Source organism: Vitis vinifera, chromosome 13 (genome assembly GCF_030704535.1).
Source record: "Vitis vinifera cultivar Pinot Noir 40024 chromosome 13, ASM3070453v1".
Lineage (NCBI taxonomy): Eukaryota > Viridiplantae > Streptophyta > Magnoliopsida > Vitales > Vitaceae > Vitis > Vitis vinifera.
This window is the reverse complement of record NC_081817.1, coordinates 1,742,947-1,767,174: the sequence shown is the minus strand read 5'-3', so window position 1 is coordinate 1,767,174 and position 24,228 is coordinate 1,742,947. Positions and strand designations below refer to the sequence as shown.

The window sequence follows — 24,228 nt, the reverse complement described above, 5'->3', positions numbered from 1 at the left end:
GTTTTATCATATCTTATAGAATAAAAATCAATTTGGAAACCTAAAATATTTTTAATATTTTTGAAAATAAATTTTATATGTAGAGTTTTATTTTTACTTATTTTATATGTTTATATAATTATTTTTAAGAATGATTTTCAGAAAATAAGTAAAAACAGTATAAAACAACTAAAAAATATTATAAAAAACACCATATTTTTTATTTTTAATAACATAAAACAAAAAACAATTTTTGATTATATATATATATGTATATAAAGATATATTTTTATTTTTTTTGCTTTGAAAAATAGAAAATTGATTTTGAAAACGATTATAAAACAGACATTTAGTTTTTATTTTTTTTTTCCTTCATCGACTATGTCATAGCTTAGGAAAAAGATGTTTGACTAAACCTCTATCTCTCGATTGGTCTTATAAGATGCTTGATTTTCCTTGGATGCTTGTTCTCTCCGCATTCTTTCTACAATTATAGATTTCGAGCCAATTGAATATCACATATAAAACTAATTATATTGATTCAGTTCTTTTTTTTATTTATTTATCAAAAAATCGATTGAACCACCCTTAGTTACACCCTTAATGGAAGTCTCACACTTGGGGATCAATTATTGTGTATAAGTTTATGGTATTATTAATTAGGTTAATATTTGAATTTTAAATTATTTTTAAAAATTACTAGACTCGTTAATGAATTGAATACATTTTTTTTTTAATTTGAAGTTTATTTGTCTAGTGAACAAATTTAAATAAATATAAATTTATGTGGAATAAAAATAATAGAGTTATTCTATATCAAATTTTGTAATTAAATTTATGGTACTAATTAGATCATTATTTGAATTTTAAGTTATTTTTAAAAATTATTAGACTCGTTAATAAATCTAACGCATCAAATTTTATTTGATTTGAAACTTATTTGCTTAAAAGAATTTACAAAAACATGACTGTTCAGAAGTAATGAATTAGCCGAGTAATTTAAAATGAATTTTGATTTGTAGCTTTCCAATGTTATTGAGTTTTATGATTTTTTAGCACTAATTAAAAGTTTTTAGTTCCAAGCTTATTTGGACTTGGACTTGGACTTGGGCTTGGGCTTGGCTTGTGGGCTTGGGTCGTTTAACGTAACAGGCCTCACTTAATTGGCCAAGAAATATTTATTATTTACTGTTAATTTATTACGTAAAAATTAAAAGATTTTTGAGAAAAAAATTAAGGAAGAGAAAAGTTATCAGGACAGCTCGGTGACAGAAAAAAAAGACAGACCAAATCTCCACCCTCCGCTCTGTGGCAAACAGCAACAATATCTTTGAAGTGGTCGTTCGCATCTCTCTCTATATATATATCGGTTTCCAAAGCATTAACGAGTCCCAACTCGCGCGTGATTTCCACTGTTGAAGAGGGAAGAGTTGTGGGGAGCTTGAATCTGCATAGACCCAGTTCTTTCATTTGTCTTCCTCTCAGTTTATTCTTCAATTTGTCGAGTTTGTTCATGTTGTTTTGATTTTGATGTGGTGATGGGTCGAAGAAAGCAACCCAAACCGCATCGATCAGTTGGGGTGGTTGAAAGACTCGAAACCCAGGAAACAGCTGAAGGAGAATTGAATTCCCAGCAAGAGCACGCTCAGGGGGACGAGGTTGGTGATGCTGAGACACCCCTTTTCGTAGAAGTTGATAGAACCGGTTGGGGTTCTGGTGAGCATCTTGATATTTCAGAAATCGTTCTGAATGATTTGAATTTGAGGGAGGAGTTTCATGGGTACAGTCTAGGTGAGGGTTTTTATGAGAATTCTAAGTGTTGTTTGAGGTTTCGGCTCTGCAATGCGAACCAGTTTGTGGGTAGGATTAGGTTGGGTCATTGGCCTGTTGTAGCAGCTAGTAGTATATCTCTAGAATTCGTGGAAAAACGGGTGTCAGAGGAGGGCATTGAAACGGACTCTGTGATCCTCTCCGGGATTTTTGATGGTCCGGATGAGGGTGTTTCGGGTCTTGTTCATTTGAGTCGTCTCAAGTTGTTGACATTGAGGCCTGTTCTAGGAGTTACATTTTCAGAGGGTGTCTCGTTTGTGAGATTGAGGGTTGAGATATTGAGGACTGCGTTTGATGCTTGTGAGTCACTTCTCGATAATTCAAGGCCCCTTTGGAAGAAGAGTATGATGAGTGTCATGGCTTGGTTGCGGCCGGAGGTAACAACTTCAGAGGCAAGGTATGGAGTTGCTAAATCCAAAGAAATGGATATTGATTCGAATATGGGTATGGATGTTGGTGATTTAGATTCGAAGAAGCATCAGAATTTCGATGCTGCTGGATTTTATGAAGCCATTAAACCTTCAAAGTGAGTGTTTGAATTATTTTTCTGTCATTGTTTTTGATTTTTTGTTGATACTAGTAAGTGGTTTCCACCAATATTAGTGGCATATCTTATGTACAGAGAGGATCCATTGCTGGACTATGACATGCCCGACTTGCTTCCCGAGCTGAGGCCATATCAGCGTCGTGCGGCTTACTGGATGGTACAAAGGGAGATAAAAGGGGAAGGTGGTTCGTTATTTTCTCCACTGTGTATGCCTGTGGATTTTGTCGACTCATTTGAAAGAATGTTCTACAATCCATTCAGGTATGATTTTTCTCTTTGCACAGGGACTTTGACTCTCTTAGTATGTTTATGATATCTATTGAATTAGCTTCTGAACTTTCGTGTGGCTATTAACTGACATATTGGCTGAAAAAAAGTTTCATTTTCATGCTGGGTTTGCTTCAATTTGAGTCTTAGTCCTATCAAGCACTGTTTCACAATGGAATGCTCTTGCATAGCCACATCACAGTTTCTAAGAAATGATTACTTTGGCCTCGTGCGCTCTCTGATTCCAAATGGTAGTGGAATTATACTCTTGTACAAGGGCGATTTAAACTGTTCACTTTGTGCAAGGAATGGGATTCCATCACTTTCATCATCAATATAGCACATGTCCTCATAGTCTTATGAACTTAGCGAGAGGCAAATATCCTCTTTGGGCAAGGAGGTGGCCATTGTTCGCATTTGTATGATTTATTTCTGAACTTAACTCACAAATTATTTTCCCAATTGCTTGTTATTGGGTACGACTCTTTTGGGACATTTCACCTCTGTTGGGTTAAATTTTCAATAAATATTTGTAATTTAGTTTTCCGTCCTCACTATTGTGGTTCAATCATGTCACGAATGCCCCTTTGGAGATGGAGTTGTAAGAAAAGGAAAAGAATCAAAGTGTACATTCCCATAGTAAGTGACTGCCTAGGAGTATTTGTGAAATGATGACTGTTAGAGAGCTATTGCAAGTGCATTACATGGGCAAAAAAAAAAGTGCATCTGTTTGGGTGTTTTACAAGCTGAAAAGGTAGGGTTAGTCAGTGTCTGGCTATTGCTGCTGTTAGGCCCTAGAGCAGGCAGATTATTAGTGCTGCCAATTGAGTCAACATTTTTGTCTTACCATATGCCAACCGCACTATCTAGGATATTGTCCAGTCATTTTATCCATCCTAGCATAATCGTATAGTCATATTCTCCAATCAGTTCCTCTTTATGGATTAGGAAGCTAAGATAATGACAATGCATGGATAAGGCCTACATGTTTCTGATTAAAAAAGAAGAAAAGAAAAGGAAAAATTATGTCCTGATAGAAATTCTTCAAAATTATTTATGATGCATTTCTGATCAAAAAAATTATTCATGATGCATTCCTGATCTTGCTGGTGCTGATAGCTTCACATTACAGTTGGATTATATTTATGCATCCTATCACTTTTAGCGATCACTTCCTATTATGAAAATTAAAAAATTGTGACGTGAAACTCTAAGTTCTCTGTAACTTGTGATTCTCAACCCTGTCAATTTGTATAGCATGGGAATATGGGATGGTTTTGAAAGTTAATGTTAAATTTGTTTGCCCCTTTTTTTTTTTTTTTTTGATCAGAATTGTTTGCCATATTTTATAACATATATTTCTACCTTTTGTCTCCCCTCCTTCAATTTAGTCCATTAAGTTTTTGTATACTCTCTCTCTCTCTCTCTCCATATTCTCATTCTGATTACATTTTGATTTCAGTGGAAATGTTTCATTACGTCCAGAATATTCTTCATTGAATGTCTATGGTGGTATCCTTGCAGGTATTTTCACCTTCTGTATCATCCTGTATATGTTTGATATTTTAAGCTAATCTTATACATTCTTACAACATTTTTATGTGGAAACTTATATAAATATCTGGAGACAGATGATATTGTGTAATATTTGGCCTATTAACTTGCAAGACACTAACATGGAAAATAATATATTTAATCTAGTAAAGGGTTAGGGAGGGTTTGCGGGAGGTTCCAGGTTCAAGTCTCAATGGGGACAAAAATTTACCAATTAAATATATGAAGAATCTAGTATTAAGAAAAAGTGTAGGAAAGCCAAGGATGGTCCTACCCAGGTGCCTAGGCTGTTGCCTTGTTTATCCATCTTGTGGAATATTTCATCCATGATGCGTTATGAAAAATCACTGTAGTGAGCTTGATATGTGAAATGGATTCCTTTCTTTAGAATTTATTTTAACATTTTCCTTCCCTTACAGAAGGAAAAGTTTTCTCTGACTAACATCATGAAAAGGAAAAAAGGAAGAACAAGAAAAAGAAATCTCGAGTTGTTTGGCAACAGTATCATATAACCTCTGTTTATCTATGGATTATACGTACATAATCTGATGTGGCTTTAGTTGCTTTTAACTCTGATCATTCATGACAACTACAGATGAGATGGGTTTGGGAAAGACTGTTGAACTGCTTGCGTGCATATTTGCACACCGTAAGCCAGCATCTGAAAGTGGCATTTTACTTAATAATGCATTACAAGCTGCTCAAGGTCAGAAGATTAATCTCAAAAGATTGAAAAGGGACCACGTTGAGTGTATATGTGGTGCTGTGAGTGAAAGTCCGCGATACAAAGGATTATGGGTACAGTGTGATGTCTGTGATGCTTGGCAACATGCAGATTGTGTTGGTTATTCACCTACAGCAAAAACTACCAAATCCAAGGAGAATTCTAATGGACAAGTGTTTAAAAAGAACCCTCTGGAAAACTCAAAAAAGCAGACAGGAAAGAAAAATAAAACCAATATAGTTCTGATGGATGGTGAACATATCTGTCAGCTGTGCTTAGAACTGATCCAAGCTACTGACTCTCCTGCTGCTACTGGTGCAACTCTTATTGTGTGTCCAGCTCCTATACTGCCCCAATGGCATGCTGAAATTATTCGGTATAATCTTTACCCCTGCTTTACCGTCCTTGTACACCTGCAAATGGTAGCACCTCTTTGGAGCATGCTAGAGTGGCTTGTTTTGTCCTATTGGTTGTTATATATGCCATTTATAGAAATTTTAATTAACTTATAAGCTTTCTACCATTTTTTTATATTGATAAATTGAAGAAATAAATTGTTGTGAAAAAGAAATGTAAGTATGCATGATCTGTAAACTGCAGTTGGAACATCTATAAAAAGCAGGTCACCTTACATCCTTGAACTGATAACCATCTTTTGGCTAACCTAGTCTCCTCCATCCCTTGCGAGTTGGGACCAACAAGGGGGTAGTACATGAATATTCACCTGTTGCCAATCGACTAATCCTTTTGACCTGATCTTAGGCCCTGACTGACTCACCCTTTGTGGACAAACCTTGTGGAGCAAGCCTTAGATTTTGGATGCAGTATTGAGCTTTCTACTATTTCTTTATTGATAAATAGAAGAAACAAATGCGGAAAAGCTATGTGAGAAAGTATGGGTGATCTATAAACTATGGTTGAAAATTTTGCCATTCCATTGGTATTAAGTGGTCTATCTCATACATTTTTTTTTAATAGGCAAGTGGTTTATCTCACATGCTAGAGAACCATACCTTAGACACCCATTAATGAATGATTAGAATCATTACTTCAACCCTTTTGAGATAATTTTTTATTTTTGGCTTTAGTTGGAACTTGGAAGTTGAAATCAAAGGCCAAGCTATAATTTTCAAAGGAAATATTAGGGCTTTAAAAGCTTTATTAAAGTTAATCAAATAGGTATGAAAGCTTTTATTGAGCTTAAACAAGACTTTTGGCTTGTTAGAAGTCAATCCAAACAGGGTCTTAGTGTCATTAGCTCAACTACCCTGGTTAGTATGATCAACTAGTCCAATTTTAGAATGATTTCCTGACAAGGTCAAGTTGACCTTAATTTGTGCATTTTGAATTGGTCAAAGTGATGTTGTTGGATTGAGAGTTCCCTCCTTTATTCAAAATCTTAGGCTTTGTTCGGATCATGAAAGGTGCTAAGGAAGAGAAAAAAGCAAAAAGGAATTTGCATTCTCTTATTTGATTTAGACTTGAAAGAACAAAGGAAAATTATATAATATGAAAATTATTTAAAAATGTATATATTTTCAAACTTGCCATTGTTTATATAGAAGAGAAAATAAGAGAAGTAAATTTAAAGAAGTATGTAAAAAAATGATTTGAGTTTAAATCTAATTTTTATTTTTCTTCCCGTCCATTTCCCCCCTCTATTTTTCTTCTCTGTTCTTTCCTTCAATTGTATCAAGATTGAAATGAGGCCTTAAGAATTGTGGATTTGTGATGTTGTAACTGAATTATAAAAATGAAATGGAAGTTACACAGTGCAGAATTAGAAACAGTATCTTTCACTGTCTTCTAACTTTTGGTGGATATTGTAGTCAAGCATAGTTGTTAAGTATGTTAATGTGCCTTTAAATATGTCCATATAAAAATATTTATATAAAATTACATATTAACTATAGAATGAGATCAAATTTAGCCATTGTTATTTTTTTTTCTTTTGTCTTTTAATTTCTTGTACTTCTTTCCAGTTTAAGAATTTGATGTTCTTTAGACAATTCTTCCATGTAGTTCTATTGAATCTGAATAATGTCTTTCTATGTATGGAATGTTTTGCCAAATTATGTCTTTTGTAACTTCTGATTTAGAAAATAAAATTGTATTTATTTCTGTTCTGTTGATGCATTAAATTTTTGGTACAAACTAACCTGTGATTTAATTTTTTTCCTAGTCATACAAACCCAGGTTCCTTGAAACTTTGTGTCTATGAAGGTGTAAGAAATACCTCTCTTTCAAATGCATATGCAATGGATATCAGCAAACTTATCAGTGCCGACATTGTATTAACTACATATGATGTACTAAAAGAGGACCTGTCTCATGACTCTGATAGGCATGAAGGAGACCGTCGCATCATGAGATTCCAAAAAAGGTTTCTTCGAAGCTTCTGTATTATTTTAGAATGATCCTGATCTTTGATTGAAGTGAGCTTTACTTATTATTTAGAAATTGGAATTCTAGTTCATACAAAAGCTCAGGATAGATTATTATTGCTCAGATCAGAAAACTTGTACTGAGTCTATACTACCTAGATTCCATGCAAAATTGAGGGCCAGTTCTTTCAATTTCATGTTTGTTTATTTGCTTCTGAAAAAGACCTCTTAACATGATTGCTTAATGTCCACATCATCAAATGATAACTCCTTCATTAGCTTTTTCTGCATTGTTGATGCTTCATAAAGATTTGGCCATTTTTCTTGCTTTTTGGTGTTTAACTTATTATTAAACTGCATTTATTTATTTATTTGTTTTTATTTTTTATTTTTGTTTTATTTTATTTTTATTTCTATTTTCTATTTTTGTTTTAGAAAATAGAACTTTAGAAGTATAAGAACTTACAACAAAAATTTCTCAGTGAGAGAACTCCCAAATGAAAGACCTACATATGAATTCAGAAAATAGGAGATTCAAATGTAGAGCATATTCTCAAATAAGGATTTTTCAACAAAAAAGACTTCCAAGTAGGAAGTTTTAGAAAAAAGTTTGAAAGGACAAGAACTTCTTATGATAAGAAATCTTCAGTGAGGAAGACTTTCTGAATTCTAAATAGGGCTCAAAAAACCAAATAAAACTAAGTTTGACTCTAAATCATTCCAGTTGTTTATATGACATGTATATCATGAGTTTGATATGCTTCAATGGCCTCTACATTGCTTTGACCAAAAATATGAAGGAAAACATACCTGATGATCTGCAAAGTCTGAACACAACACATAAACAAGTCCCAATTTTGCGGAGATCTGAAAGGCAGATGCAACTAAAATCTGAAGAAACAATACTATAAAGTGATAACGGTGGGCAAATGACTATTAAAGCTGCATTAATTCCTTCCCCCCCTCTAAGCCAAAATTTTTTCAGGGGAAACATCTACTGAAGATTCTTGTAAGAGGAGTTCATGCTTCTTTCAATTACATGCCAAAGATTTTGATATAGAAGTATGATGAGCTTATTTTTTTGAAATTGCTTTTTCTTTGGGTATTACAAATCTCCCATGAATTTGGCTTAATTACAGGGGAGTCTCCTTTGATTCTGAAATTATACTGTCTTTCTGTCAGTTGTTAGGCAAATGATGAGACCATTATATCACTCGATATTTATTTATAGGTACTCAGAGAGAAGACAAAAAGGTTCTGAAATGAAAAAGGATGCCCTTAGCTTCAATGTGTCTGTGCCAATGTGTCCTTATTTTGATTATCACCAGTGATTGCCTCCTCTACAATCATTGGCAACCTAAACCACCCTTGCACATCACAACGACCATCTACAGGCCTCCACTGTCTTCTTCAACCAGATCATTGATCACTATGAACCACATCAAAATCATGTCTAGCATCATCTTATTTTTGTTATCTACCATGTCCATCATCTTCATCCCATCATCCGGACCCTTTACCTATACAGAACCATCTTTTTCTCATCAGCTCCAATCTTCTAGTCCAAAACGACGTAATCCACAAATGCATCCCATCTCAGTAACTCCCATCACCAAGGTTATCGTTGTATATGCAACCATTATCATCGCTTACCACTCCACTGACCAGCATGATCCATGTGTACATTATTATAACGACCATTATCTCTAGAGATCTGTGATAACATCAATCCTTAACCTGAAATTCTTCCCCATCCTTGCATCACTACCTCATCTTGTCCCTTTGGCAAACACCGACAGCCATATTACTGGAAAACCACCATGGAAAGAACTGGTCCACTGGCATTGACTGGTCACTGTCATCTTCTCTACAGTAGCAAAGCCTCCTTTTCAGTTGCTTGTGCACTCTAATTACTGTGTATCCCTTCTTTATGTGATGCCTATCCCATTACCTTTTCTCTGCAGTGATGCATATTCATTGCCAATGCTCAAAAGCCAAAACCATGTGTTGTCACACACCTTTTGTTCATTCCAGAACTCCCCATCTCTTGTACATCTCAAATCTAGAACCCCTCTCTTAGATCAGTGAAATGGTAGGAACTGCTGAAGAAGAAATTCTCACAAGGCAACCATGGTGGCAATGGAGAATAGGTAAGCAATGAGCAATACAATATGGTGTTTGGCCAGGATCTTCATAAATATGGGTTTGAAGGTGGGGAAAGCTGTGTTCTGTGAAGGTAATGGTGATGGCTAGTGTTTTTGGTGTGGTTGAGGCAACAGTAGCTTCATTTATGATTAAAATCATGGTGTCTTGACAATTATTATGCTTGCATTTTGCAAGGAAGCTGTTGCCATAGCTTTGGCTGAGTCAGCTCAGCATGGTTGTCACTACATTCAGTGTCTATGGTGTATCTTAAATTGGAAGAACAAGTTAGACCTTAACTCATGTCCAGCAGGGTAAGATAGGGGTTTTAGAAATTTAGACCAACATAGTTGCATTCTGTCCATGTCAGTAACAGCAGATAAATGGAGCGGAAATTGTTGTCACAACCTTTTGAAGGAGTGGGGACAGTGATTTCAGAATCAAGAGGAGATATGTAATTAAGTCAAACCTTAGGAGAGGTCAGTGTAATTGATCCTTCCCTTTTCACGCAATGATGCAATTTTACACCAACTGTGGTTTGGAGTTCTATAGTGACTGGCCATTTTATTGCAGATACCCTGTTATTCCAACTCGTCTTACCAGAATATTCTGGTGGCGGGTTTGTTTGGATGAGGCGCAGATGGTAGAGAGTAATGCTGCAGCTGCAACAGAAATGGCATTGCGACTACATGCTAGGCATCGCTGGTGCGTTACAGGGACTCCCATACAACGCCGACTTGATGACTTATATGGACTTTTGAGATTCCTTGAAGCAAGTCCTTTCAACATCCCTAGATGGTGGATTGAAGTTATTCGAGATCCATACGAGGTATAAATTTACTTATATTCAGTTCTTAACAATCAAGTATTTGCTAGGTAGCTTTCAAGGACTGTCAATGCTAAAGCCGAGACAGTGGCTAGCTGTCTTATTGTCTGAATGAAATAAGGAAAATATTTTGTTCCTTGTTTTAAAAACATAGACTGGTAGAGGTAGTGCATGCATTTGCCATGTTTATTGTAAGTTGTAATAAGTCGCTTTGTATTTCCAGCATGTGTTTTGCTTATTATTGTCATAAAGACAATTGTGTTAAGGATTCATTGGCTTTAACTGTGTCATTCTTTGTTTAGATGCTTCGTTGTAACGGGTTGCTTATGTGTTTCACTATGTCATGGTTTTTATTTTATGTTTTAGAAATGGGAGTGGAAATCACTTTTTTTTTTTTTGATAAGTAAAAGAGAAGAAACTGTATTGAAAAGAGACGCTAAGATAGCAACTCAAAATATACAAAAAAGAAGCACCCCCTCCCCAGCTAGGACAAAAAACAGCTGTCAAAAGCGGAGGACCCAAAAAAACCACCCTTACCAAGATCCCACCCAATCAATGAAACCAACTAAAGTCAAAAGACCATCCTTTATCTTAATTAAGCCCTTAGATGCCTTAACCCGTCCCTTGACACACCCATTTTGTTATTTATTCATTTATTTATTTGTTTTTTTTTTTTTTTTTTGATAGGCAAATAATACGATTTTATAACAAGCATTTCTATCTCCCTGAATTTTCCATGGATAATCTCCACAACTGTTTGCCTTGCAAGGCTTTGATTAAGGCCCTCTTCTTGTCCCAACCCTCCAATTTTATTAATCTTTCTCCACAAGGCTTGATTAAGACTTGTCTATCCTTGACAAAGTCTCCTTGAGAAATATGAATGGTTTCAGGTAAAACCCCAAGTGAATGCTGAGTCAACACCTTGTTATGATTTTGTAGAGGCTAGTCACCAAATTGATGGGTCTAAAGTTGGATGTTCTATTGATTTGCCTTATCTTAAGTTGAGAGCAATGAAAGTTGCAGTTGTGCTTTTACTGATGATACTACTGTCTTAAAACGTAGAAAAGACCTTTAGCATATCTTCTTTGATAATGTTGCAATCATACTTATAAACGGTAATGTAAAACTACCTTGGCATTTGTAATTCCAATTTAAACTTCTAGAAGGTTTAGTTTCTTAGCCTTGTTTGAGATTATTTTTTATTTTTAGCTTTGGTTAGAAGGTGGAGCTAAAGTTGAAGCCATGAGTTCAAAGGGGCAATCTTAATATTATGAAAATTTCATTAAACATGGAATATTGTCTTATATAAGCTAAAAAACGCTTAAACGAGAAGTACTATTATCTTACTTCCATGTTAAGCATTTTTTTTTGGGCCATTAGTTCTTTTTGACTTTTTTCCCTTGTTGGGGTTGAACATGAAAGCTCCCACATCCCTACCCTAGCTCCTTGCCACTTGAGCTAGGTCTCAAGGGCTAAATGATGATGAAAAAAATTACCAATGGAGACCAGGTTTTTAACTCAGAATTTCTTCATGTGTTTGTATCAGGGGAAAAACTTCTGAAGGTACTTCTATAAAAATGAGAATTTCATAAGGTTTCAAATTCCATGGTATCAGCAGATGTTAGTCCTTCCTCTTAGATATAGAACATGATGTTTTGTCTTCTTGTTTTAAAAGGAATCATAGCATCAGTCTGATAAAAAAGGGAACTCATAATAGTAGTTTTCTATGACTTTTTCTATCTGAAAAAGCTATAATAAATTTCCCTTGTCATTCAACTCTATCTCATACCCTCCATTGTTTCATAGCAGTCTTGTCTTTTTCCATTGCCTCATCACATGTTGGTTTTAACCTTTGTCTAGTCCTTGTGCTGTCTTCAAGATTTCACCTTGAATCATTTACTCCTTATGTAGGCATGGATTCATCTTTGTTTCACATAGCTGAACCATTTTAGATCATTTTGTTACTTATTCTTAATATGTGCAACTACTAATTTCTAAGTTATGTATTACTGGACTGCTAACTTGTCAAGGATGTATTTATTTCCTAGTTGGTCTTGTCTAGTTTTTAAGTATATTGTTACGCAACTATGCAAAATTTTGTGCAATGTCTTAAATGAACCATTTGATATTTTGGCTTGACATTTGAGGGTTGTTGCTTGTGTATATGGAGCTATGTGGTTAATGTGGGCAGAGGTTGTAATGTGTTATTCAAGTTTGAGGAGGATGTTACCTGCAGATCAAACTTTGTTCTTGTTATGCACATTTATGCAAATCAGCTGCTCACTTCTAGTGTTGGTTATTACTATCTTTTAATGCATTTCAGCTTGATTTCTAATCTACATTTGTTTGTTACATGATCTGTGGGCATTACATGGCAGTCATTATTGATATTATTTATTATGTAATAGAGTATTATTTATTATTTCTTTTTTCTTATTATAATTGTTGTTGTTGGTTTTTATTCTTCTTCTTCTTATTGTTATATCACCACATCCAAGTCCCTATATGTGGCACCCTTTAAAGACTTACCATTTAGATATACCTCTGGTAGTGCAGTGTTTCTTTTTTTAATTCTCTTCTGGCTTGAATGGTTTTCTGGCTGTTTGATAGTAGTGGCTGTAGTAAGGATTTTTGGAGTTCCAAAGCTTTGTATATAGCATCAATTAATTAATCTTGTATGCTACCTTGCAGAGTAGAGATCCAGGAGCTATGGAGTTCACCCATAAATTCTTTAAACAAATCATGTGGCGATCTTCAAAATTACATGTTGCAGATGAGTTACAGCTTCCTCCTCAGGAGGAGTGCCTTTCTTGGCTCTCTTTCTCACCAATTGAAGAGCATTTCTACCATAGGCAACATGAAACTTGTGTTCATTATGCCCATGAAGTTATCGAAAGTTTCAGAGATCATATTTTCAAAAAAGAAGTGCCAGGTTATTGATGATTGGTTTAATGCTCCATTTTGTGTCACTGGAATATTAAAATACCAAGTAGAGGGGAAGCAACATTTACTTATTATGGTATCTCTATCACTTGTTTCCAGGTTGTGTATCATCTAATTCTCCTTCAGATCTTTTTATCACTCATGCGGAGGCTGGGAAGCTGCTAAACTCACTTTTGAAGCTTCGTCAAGCCTGCTGCCATCCTCAAGTGGGAAGTTCTGGGCTGCGCTCTTTGCAACAAGCTCCCATGACCATGGAGGAGATATTATCGGTGGGTTACATGTGAGAAATTTTGTAATCACATTTTTTTGCAAAACTAGCTGTTGGTTCTTGCTGTTTAGAGGATTTTGTTCTGTAGGTTCTTGTTAGTAAGACAAAGATAGAAGGGGAGGAAGCACTCAGGAAGTCAGTTGTTGCATTGAATGGACTTGCTGGGATAGCTATAATTAAGCAAGATATTTCTCAAGCTGTATCATTGTACAAAGAAGCACTGGCTTTAGCTGAAGAGCACTCTGAAGATTTCCGCTTGGACCCCCTCTTGAATCTTCACATTCATCACAATCTTACTGAGATACTCCCGCTGCCTTCAGAGTCCTCTCATCATTCAAAGGGAGGAGAGTTCCCTAGAAGCGCTGAAGAGAAGGCCTCCAAGATACATAATGTTGAACAATGTGATCAATACATGGCAAAGAGGCAGAAAGTGGGTGGAGAATACCATTCAGGTTTGAATGGTGAGGAAAGGGAACTTCCTTGTTCTACTTCCAACCTATCAGAAGATGGTGTAAATGATAACATAGAATGTGATGCTGAACCTCACATATCATCCAGATTGTTTAATGATGGATGTTTAAGAACAACATGTGAGAACATAAAACAGAAGTTCCTATCTCTGTTTAGTTCAAAGCTGTCTGTGGCCCAGCAAGAACTTAAAAAATCATATATGCAGGTATATTCAGTTCCACAATATTTGACATTGTTTTGTGATGCTGGATACGGTATGCATTCTATAGCAAAACAATTCCCTGTATGTATCTATGGTCATTGCTTTCCTAGGATCTGTGCATTACTATTTTATGCAATTTGATTTGTGTCCTTATCTCAGAAACTATTTTAATATTGCATTAAGGGTGCATTTAGTTTACCAGCATCTAAACCTGGGAATGGAAATCATAATTCTGGACATAAATTCCCGAAATTTAATGAATATTTGTTAGTTCTAGCCTAAATGGCCATAGTTGGGAATTTGAAATCCAGTTCAAATTTTATTTCCATAATGGCATTTGGCTGTATTGGGAATTGCAAAATATAGAGAAAACCACCAACTCACTGAGTAATATTTATAAAAACTGGATCTAACTATAAATTAGGAAAGAAAAAAAAATCATCCACCTTCCTTTTATCTCTATCCCTAGAAATGAGAATAACAAAAATACCAACTCTTCCATGAGTATAAGATTTTCCAAATTTAAGGGGATCTCATATTCAAGAAAATTGAAATTCCTGAGTACAATACATCCAAACACAGTAATCTTATATTTTGATATAAGATACACATTCCTCAGTTAAGATACCCTCAAACTGAACACATCACAAGGATATCATATGGGAGCATATGAGGCATCCTCTTTACTTCTCTAATGGTATTCGAAGTTTTAGGCTTCTTTTCTTTTCTGTGAAATGTTTATTTTTTCTCTATGGTATTGCTGGCTACTCGACTCACTTAAATTGGGATGATTAAAAATGATGTGATCTGGTTTTAGTGGGGAATTCAAAGTGTTTCTTCTACCTAAATTATGCTGGTTATTTGAGTTAAATGTTCCCTCCTCCTTCTACCTAATTATGCTGGTTAATTGAATCAAATGTCCCCTCCTCCTCCTTCTGCCTAATTATGCAGGTTAATTGAGTCAAATGTCCCCTTCTACTTCTGCTTAATTATGGTGGTTAATCGAGTCCAATGTCCCCTCTCTTCTCCTTCTCAAAATCATTCTTCATGATACCTAATTATGCTGGTTAATTGAGTCAAATATCCCCTCCCTTCTTCTCAAAATCATGTTCAGAGAGGATTTCCTGTTGAGTTCTTTCTGGATCGTCATGATACCAAATCATGCTGGTTGATTGTGTCAAACATGCCTTCCCTTCTCCTTCTCAAAATCAGGTAGGATTTAGTATTGAGTTCTTAATTCTGATCTCTGGATCCTCCAATTCCATTCTTAGTTCAAAATGCTTGAAATTGGATGTTTATTTCCGTCTCCCTCATCAATAAAAATTGGGAGCATATGAAATTTTGATAAAATATAATGGTCTTTGAGAATTTGACATTGAATTTGAATGTCCGCCATTCTGGAAATTTGATTTTGTGATTTTATTTTTGAAGGTTTGTGATTCACTTAATGATGGAAAAAATCAGCATTCGGTTTGGTGGTTGGAAGCTCTCACTCAGATTGAACAGAATAAGGATGCATCTGGTGAGTTAATAAAAAAGATTGGAGATGCTGTTTCGGGCCCTTTGAACAATGCTAGGTCTTCGAGAATTGATTCTTGGTTAGTAATAGATCCGGTTCTCTAGTTCACATCACTTCATGATGCTTTTTTTAGTAAATCTATCGCTTACATGGTGCAATTGTTGTGACCATTTCTTTTTTTAGTTTGTCAATTGTAATTAGTAGTTTCTTTATGCTTTCTGTTGGGATATATGTTACTTGTATTTTAGTATTCTAATAGTTTAGATCAGGATTCTGATTGGGTGGAGTTAATCTAAATTAGTAGATGTGTAATTTTTTTTTTTGTTATCAGAAATGATAAGAACATCAAAAAGGGATTTAGAATATACAATAAAGGGTGATATATCTGCCAAAGATACATAACCTGATCAAAAAGGAAAAAGAAACGTTCAGAACGCTCCAACCTGCAATAAAGTATGGAGTGAAAGGAATGCTTTGGGTTTAGTTTGATGTGTGAATGCAACAGGATGTAAATCAGTTTGCTAAGCCAAGGTGGTCCCTGTTACTCTCATAATTTTTAAAGGGATTCCAAGTGACCTAGACTTCACATGTGACCCTTCTATTTACTCTATACAGACCTCTCTCCTTTTTTCACACCCATGAAGAAACCAAAGCAGAATCTCTTATCACTCGGAAATTTGAGGCAACCCCTCTGCTAAGCAAGAATCAACCTACTAATCATGCTGTTTCCCTGCCTCTTGCTTAATGCTAATTGGTTCTTGTCCCGTCTGAAATATGTATACTTGAGAGGACCCATAGACTTAGCCTGAAGCATGCCTTTTGAAAGGGTTAGGATCTCCACCTCAAGGGCCAGGCCTGCTCCTGAGGATTGGAGAAGGTTCTCACTGTTCCACCTCAATATCACAAGCATCCACCAATTCCAAGCTATCTTGGGTTACTTGAAGAACATTTATTGAGTGAACCTACTGCAGATGCTTTCCATCTCACTTGTCCAAAACTCTCGTCTTTGGACTGTCAGCAAGCTTCCAATCTAGCATAAAAACATTTACAGGTGGACTTGCAATGCCTCTGCACTAGAAGCCTATAGGTATGAAAAGAAAAATACTGAATTCCAAATAAAGAAATATTTTCAGATTTATTATTTCTACCTTTGTCTATCCTTCTTACCTATTTAAATGCTGGTTATGCTTATTTCAGTTGGATGTCCAGATTACCCACATTATGATGGGAGAAATTCATTATTCCTGTCTGGAGGTTTTGCAAATGGGATGAGTCGATGTCATTTTATTTTTGTGATTGTTTAAGATAATTACCCCATATTTGATAAAGGAAATTGTTAATCTCACCATATTTGATAAAAGGAAAACTTCACAATAAAAAGTAGGAAAATTTATTGCAACCTATAGTAGATTCTTCATGATAAGTCTTATCACAGAAACAAAAAGAATATTCAATGTTGTCAATAAAGAAATGGTTGGTTGGAATGGATATAAGCATGAGTTCATGGTTTCATGCTCTGTAGAAGCATCGAGGAACAAGGCTTGGCTCTTTCTAGTCTGGGAGCTCTGCAATTGCTTGCAACTTGGTGTTGTTTTCTGGGTAGGCTAATTTGAAGATATTCCTTTGAGGAACACGTGTTAACTAGGACTACTATGCTTTGGAAAGTGAGGGTGAGAGAAAATCTATGTTTGTGAGACAATATGAGAATTCACATACTTAAAATACATTAATTTAATCTTCCCTTACTGCTTTTAATCCAGCTTTCGAAGCATAAATGCTCTGATGTATCATATCCAGACTGGTTTGGATTCATTGGAAGCCTCTAGGCAAACATTGGTGGATCGACTTCTGGAAATTAATCAAACAATGGAAAGCCCAAGAGAAGAAGATATTGACCGAGTGAGATACTGTCCAAATTGCCAAGCTAATGGAGATGGTCCTTTATGTGTTCACTGTGAACTGGATGAATTATTTCAGGTTTGTGCTTAGTGTTTGTTTGTTAACCTCAACCTTGTTCCCTACAACTAAAATTTGTTGTAAGGTCTTTATGTTTCCCTTCTATTTTCTCCAGGGTTATGAGGCCAGGCTCTTTCGTCTTAACAAGGCACATGGAGGGATGATTACATCTGCTGAGGAGGCAGTAGATTTGCAAAAGAAGATATCTGCACTGAATCGTTTCTACCGTACTTGCTCACAATCCAATAAAAATTCAACTCCGTCTAATGTTGGAAATAAAGAAAATATGCGGAAGAGGGATGTTGGAGAAAAGTTAGTGGTTAGTTGCTTTATCTCATCTGCTTCTGTGCATTGTCAAAGGTGTTTTAGATTTATTCATGCTCCACTTTCAGTTCAATTAAATTTGGGATATTTGTTTTATTATTAAGACCTATTGAAAGTTGCACGTTTTGTTATTGCTGCAATTTAGAGTGCAAGGCTTGATATTGAATAGGTGCAAGATGTCCAATTGGTATTGCTGATGATTATGTCTCACCTTATTAATAATCTTGGTTGAATAATTCTAGCTAATATTAGTTTCGTCTACCTCCTTTTGGTTGAATAATATAGCTGATGATAATATACCTTTTTGTTTTTTTTTTTCAAGTTTTTAAGTCATAGTAGTGAAGTGGTGTGTTCTCTTGATGTCTGTTTCTTCCAGTGTTTTGTATGTTGAAATCTGCTTTGTTTTCCAACCATTTTGCGTATGGAGATTATCATAATTGTCTCCCTTGGTTTTTTCGTTCCTATAGAAGAGGTTTCTGTGGAATTTGTGTATTTGCATCTATATGTGTTATGCATTGTGTGTTTTTTGTTGCTCAATTAGGGTAAAAGGTGTCCTGTGAAACTTTTAGTCTTTTTCTTTTTTCTTTTTTTTGGGGGGGGGGGGGGGGGGGGGGGCCGGCTTTACTAGATTGTTTTCAATGCTGCTATGTTGGTTTTTAGTGCTTTTGGCTCTCCACTGTGATCATGTTCCTACTTACTCTTTGGGTATCCATTTAGTGTGCACCAAGAAGGGGAAGTGAAGAGGATTTCAGATTTCCCAATAATTGCTGTGTGTTTTTTCCTTTCTTTCTTTTCTTTTGGCTTTGGTTGGTAAACAGTTCCAATAGTTTAGGTACGTCTAGACATCTTAAACTAAAACATTTTACAGTGTATAACTAGAACTACTGTTTGTCATGTACTGGAGTTGTGAGATGGCTAATATTTTTCAGTCTAATCAATTGTATTATTTTTCAGAAGAGAAGACTGCATAGTATGTCTCTGCATTATGATGTATATCTTCCTGAAAATTTAATTTCCAATTATCCTTCTCATCCACACAAAATGATGATTTTGTCTTGACAGGTTTCAAAATCTCCATCTGAATTAGAGGTTGTTCTTGGAGTTATAAAAAGTTCTTGCAAGGCTCAATTAGGGAGAGAGGGTCAGTCGGAGGCCACCAAGCAGCTGCTTCTTCTTGAGGTATGACCTGATCAACCCTTTCTAGTTGGTAGTATCTACTAAATTGTCACTGAGCCCTTGGACTGCATTGATTACTTATTTTTTATTTCATCATCAATTAATAGTGTTGTATTTGACATTTTGCCTGTAGGTCTTATCATATAAACATGCTAGTTCTCTTTTGTTTTCCTTATCTGGCTTAACTATACCATTCAATGAAAATGAAGATTTTTTTCATTAATTTTATCCTCCATTGTGTTTCGCAACGTGTTTAAATTGTCCTCAGATCTTTTCTGAAGTTTCCAACTAAGATTATTTCTGAAGCATTAAATTAACTTTATTAAATATCTAGATAGCATTCATGGATATTGTTTTTTCCCCCATCTTTTTTTGGGAATCTTAATTTTTTTTTTTCTCCTTTTACTTCTTTAAGGGCATGCGAAAGGAGTATGCCCATGCTAGGTCCTTGGCAATTGCTCAAGCTCAAGTTCTTCGTGCTCATGATGAAATTAAGATGGCTACTTCTCGATTGCGCCTAAGAGAGGATGAGAATGATAAATCTATTGATGCTTTAAGTTTAAATGAGCTAGATGCTGCCATTGTGGAAAACTCTAGTGAAAGGTTAATGTCCTTGACCTTGTTGTCACGTATAAAAGGACAACTTCGTTATTTGAAGGTATGATGACAGTTTATTCATTCTGCAAATTAATGTTTCCCTAAAATATTCCAAACCTTCAGTTCTTCTGAATTAGAATAACTAATTTTTCCTATTGTAGTTATACTTATACAATATTAATTATTTCTAGGGTTTGGTGCTGTCTAAACAAAAATTGCAATTGGAGAGTCCAAATAATGCATCTTTAACTCAAGATACAGCTACTTTGCTGATATCTTGTCCTGTGGAGGAGAAAAACAAATGCATACGTGAAACTGATGATGAAGCATGCCCAGTTTGTCAAGAAAAGCTCAGCAATCGAAGGATGGTTTTTCAATGTGGGCATGTTATTTGCTGTAATTGTAAGTCTCATATAGTCTAAATCCTCTAATTATCCTGAATAATGATATTGGAAATTCAATATCCTACTGATTGGTAAGCCACAATAATTATGTTTTCTATCTAATGCTGGAGAAGATCCACCAAACATGCTTAATTTGGCTTCTTGGTTTCACAAGTATAAAAAACTGCTTAACCAGTAGGGCAGGTTTCTCCCTGCCAAAATGGTTGATGGCAGACCCCCTTTTTTTATTTCAACAATTGTGTTCCCTGGACTTTGACAGTCTTTCATAGAAGGTTGTCTGGCTGAGAGTCAATTGCAAAAGAATCTCAAGCTCTGTGGTGGATCATAATTTGATTTGTAAAGTTTATCTCAAATAGTTGGCACGAGGCTCTCTGCTTCTGGTGGGTAAGTTTTTTCTCATGAAATACAATCAGCTGCAGTCTTGTGGCCCAGAAAACTTGTCTGGAGTTCCCTCGCCCCTACGGGCTGGTCAATGGCACCTGTTCCTGTTTAATGAATGGTGGATTCTGGGGAGTACAAGGCTTACCTGATATGTAATTCTTAAAGGAGGGACTGTCTGGGAAGTCTTTCTAGGTCCTGCAAATAGGGGCCAGTGGATTTCTAATTGTTTTTTTTTTCAAAAAAGGAAGAAAGATAGTAAGGATATTAACTCGAGTAAGGAGCTAAATTCTGCCTTTTCTATGATGATTAAACCTTTTATATGTAGTCATATTAACTAAAGAAAACTTCGTTTGTTTGTAATCTTTGGTCTTGGTCTAAGTCTTGTTTAGATGTAGGACCTTTACCTTTAATCAACTTTTTTTATTGGTTGGGTTCTAGTTGAAGGCCGGTGAGTGTTTGTTTCTTTTTGTTCTTGCCTTTTGGCGTCTCTTGTATACTCCTTGTATGCTTTGGGTTGCCTCTTAAGCGCCCTTTTTCTTAATATATTTTCTGTGTGTTTATCTATCAAAAAAAAATATTAACTGAAGAAAACAAGTGGCCTTGATTTCCTTATAATGGTGACTAATACTTTCCCCCATGCACATATTAGTGGTTGATTGTTGAGATGGGTTAACTTCTTGATCTTGCATGACACAGGACCTTTGATGGATTGAAATTGTATCTGATTTAACCTGTTGGTTCAAGGCTATATGAAATTTGAATAATTACTAGTATACACTTGGAGAGCTATAGTTATATTTCAAATGTCTGCAAAGCCTCATACAACTAGGCATTGACTCCTCTTCTTGGCATCGACTCTTGTGATTGGTATATTAAAAATGTTTACATTTTTACTTATCAAAAAAAAAAAAAAAAAAAAATGTTTACATATGCATTTATACTGTGTTCTATAAACTAGAGTTGCTATTATTTTTAGTTGGTCACCCGACTTTCTCTTCCCTTTCGTTTTTGTATTCCTCTTTGTTTCAGTTTGCATCATTTCTTTGGCTTCCATGCCTGTTAATGCATTTTATATTAGCTAATTTCTCCGTAATAATCCCCATCCAGATTCAACTCTGCAAATCTTTCTCGCATGTTTATTTGCAATAACCCCATGTGAATGGGTTTCATATAAGCAGATTTCACTATGATAATCCTAATCCAGGTCTGCCTCTTCAACTCTTTCTTGCAGGTTTATTTGCAATGACTGAGAAAAGACTAGTTCACCATGGAAAGTTTCAAGACAAATGGTTAATGTGCCCAACATGTCGACAACATACAGATGTTGGAAATATAGCTTATGCTGATGATAGACAAACTAAATCATGTGATTCTGCTGAACTACATACAGTTCAAAGTGTGGAAAAGTCTGAAGCTTCTGTGATTGTTCAAGGTTCCTATGGAACAAAGGTATGCTTCCTGTCCACTGCTCTATATCTCTTATATATGCTTTAGGAACGACATACATGGCATCACTTATAATGCACACACTGTCGTACAGGGCACACAAACTGTTGTTTTTCTTTTATTTTCTTTGTATTTTCTTTCCTTTCTGGAGGCACATGTTTGTGTCTGTGTGTGCAAAGCTCAAAGTTTCCGTAAGCCTTCTGGATTTTTTCCTTTCCCTAGGTTGGAATTGAGTTATTCAAAGTTACTATTATGTGGGTTGCATGGGACCTGCCTCTCCCTAGAGCTTGTTGGGTTGGAAATAATTTGCTTTAAATAGGAGTGGGACTGAGGATGAGATTTGCGACCCCTTGTCCTACCTCAGATTCAGAGAAAGTTGGGCTTAAAATGGTCTTGCCCTGGCCCTTTTAAAATATAAATTATAAATTACTAATGTTCTATAATATGGTACTATTCCACCATTGCACAATAAGCAGTCATCATGGTGCTAGTTTTTCATTTAAGAAGGTAAAACTAATGGAAACAAATTGCTTTGAAGCATTTCAAAACAATGTAATCGGTGCTGTCACTACTGTAAAATTAACATAGTGTCCAGCTGTGACTACGAATCACAATTTTTTTCCAGTTTTTGGTAATTCTTCTTGTCATTGTTGACGATACGGTTTTACATTAATCATGTTCTTTTTTTGTGGGGATGTTGCTGTGAAGATTGAAGCTGTCACTCGAAGAATCCTGTGGATCAAGTGTACAGAGCCAAAAGCAAAAATTCTAGTTTTCTCCAGTTGGAATGATGTCCTCAATGTGTTGGAACATGCCTTGAATGCCAATAATATCACATATGTCCGAATGAAAGGTGGCAGGTAAGAATGTGACTTATTCTATTGAGGTAGTAAAGGCTGATTCTCTGGCTTTGATGGTTCAATATGGTGATCAAATTATTTGAACCCGAATATCATCCATATCTAAGGCAAGGGTTAGCATGTTAGCTATTCACTTAGTTTTAGATGATACTTTAAAGAGTTTTGGATCATGATAAATGACATATCTTTGCAGTTACATGGAGCGTTTAGAATCATGTTGGTAACCGCGTTTCCCGTATGTAGATGATAACAAAAGTCCAAAATGGCAAGACCAGTTTGTGATGACTTATCAAATTAGTCTAATTGACCAGCTTCAAACACCTATTTTATAGTGGAACATTGCCTTTACGGGTTTCTAGACCTTAACATATTGGGTTCTCGGAAATAATGATTCAACCATTTGGTGGGCTTCAACTTTCGTTAATATTTGTTGATAATGGTAATGGCATTTTAATTGCAGGAAATCACATGTTGCCATCAGCCACTTCAGAAGACAGAGAACAAGTGCAGAAGGAAATGGCCAGACACATGCTCAGCAACCAGAACCAGAACCAGAATTTGTTCAAGTGTTGCTGCTCTTGATCCAACATGGAGCCAATGGCCTCAATCTCTTAGAAGCACAGCATGTTGTTCTTGTAGAGCCACTACTCAACCCAGCTGCCGAAGCACAAGCAATCAGCCGGGTGCACAGAATTGGGCAAGAGAATAGGACTCTTGTTCATCGTTTCATAGTACAGGAATCTTATTAGAATGTCCTTGCTAGAACCCTAGAACCACTACTTATATCTTCCATGCACTTACTCCTGGGGTTTATTTCTCTTTCAGGTGAAAGACACGGTGGAAGAGAGCATCTACAAACTGAATAGAAGCAGGAACACCAATTCATTCATCAGTGGGAACACAAAGAACCAAGACCAACCTCTTCTGACACTCAAAGACCTCGAGGCCTTATTCACCCCAGTGCCTTCCTCTGTACCACAAAGTGAAGAAAAGCCAACCGGAAGCTTAATGCATTTGCCACCCTCCGTAGCTGCAGCTATAGCTGCCGAGAGGAGACTGAAGCAGCAGGCAACATGATAATTCTTTTGGAAGATGAGCTTCACGTAAACAAGTCTTCCTAGTCTCATAATTATCAGATTGGACGTAAAATAAAGCACGATCAGCCTGCATAAAAACCAACAGGCAGCTCCAATCACCGGCCCCAGCAACATGTGAGGGAAAGATTGCTGCCTTGCATCCCACATAACCCTCCTCAAATCAAATTTTTGTTTCATTTTCCATGTACATATGCTAATCTTGTTTAAACATTCATGTTCTAGTTAGGGAAGATGATGACCTTGTTGTTAACTAATTTATTTCATATAATTGAACTTATGATGTTAGTTAACTCACTGTTCTGGTTTGAGCAACTCATCAGCTTGATCTTCA

General features: G+C 35.8%; 1 protein-coding gene across 3 annotated transcripts; it reads left to right on the top strand.

The window, feature by feature from the left end:
- Positions 1–1,348: 1,348 nt before the first annotated feature.
- Positions 1,349–24,191, top strand: LOC100248506 (uncharacterized). 3 transcript variants are annotated; one of them, XM_010659866.3, is made up of 19 exons: positions 1,349–2,335; positions 2,432–2,617; positions 4,086–4,147; positions 4,773–5,277; positions 7,084–7,284; positions 10,001–10,256; positions 12,945–13,185; positions 13,296–13,465; positions 13,553–14,140; positions 15,569–15,735; positions 17,417–17,633; positions 17,728–17,931; positions 18,999–19,115; positions 19,528–19,770; positions 19,901–20,111; positions 21,726–21,943; positions 22,649–22,800; positions 23,261–23,497; positions 23,626–24,191. In XM_010659866.3, exons 1-19 carry the CDS (start codon positions 1,518–1,520, stop codon positions 23,627–23,629), a joined length of 4,797 nt encoding a protein of 1,598 aa, XP_010658168.1. In that variant the 5' UTR covers positions 1,349–1,517; the 3' UTR covers positions 23,630–24,191. The 3 variants fall into 3 exon arrangements, with proteins under 3 accessions (XP_010658168.1, XP_019079923.1, XP_010658167.1); XM_019224378.2 differs by having other exon boundaries at positions 1,350–2,335; positions 23,261–23,483; XM_010659865.3 differs by having other exon boundaries at positions 1,350–2,335; positions 23,261–23,531.
- Positions 24,192–24,228: the final 37 nt, after the last annotated feature.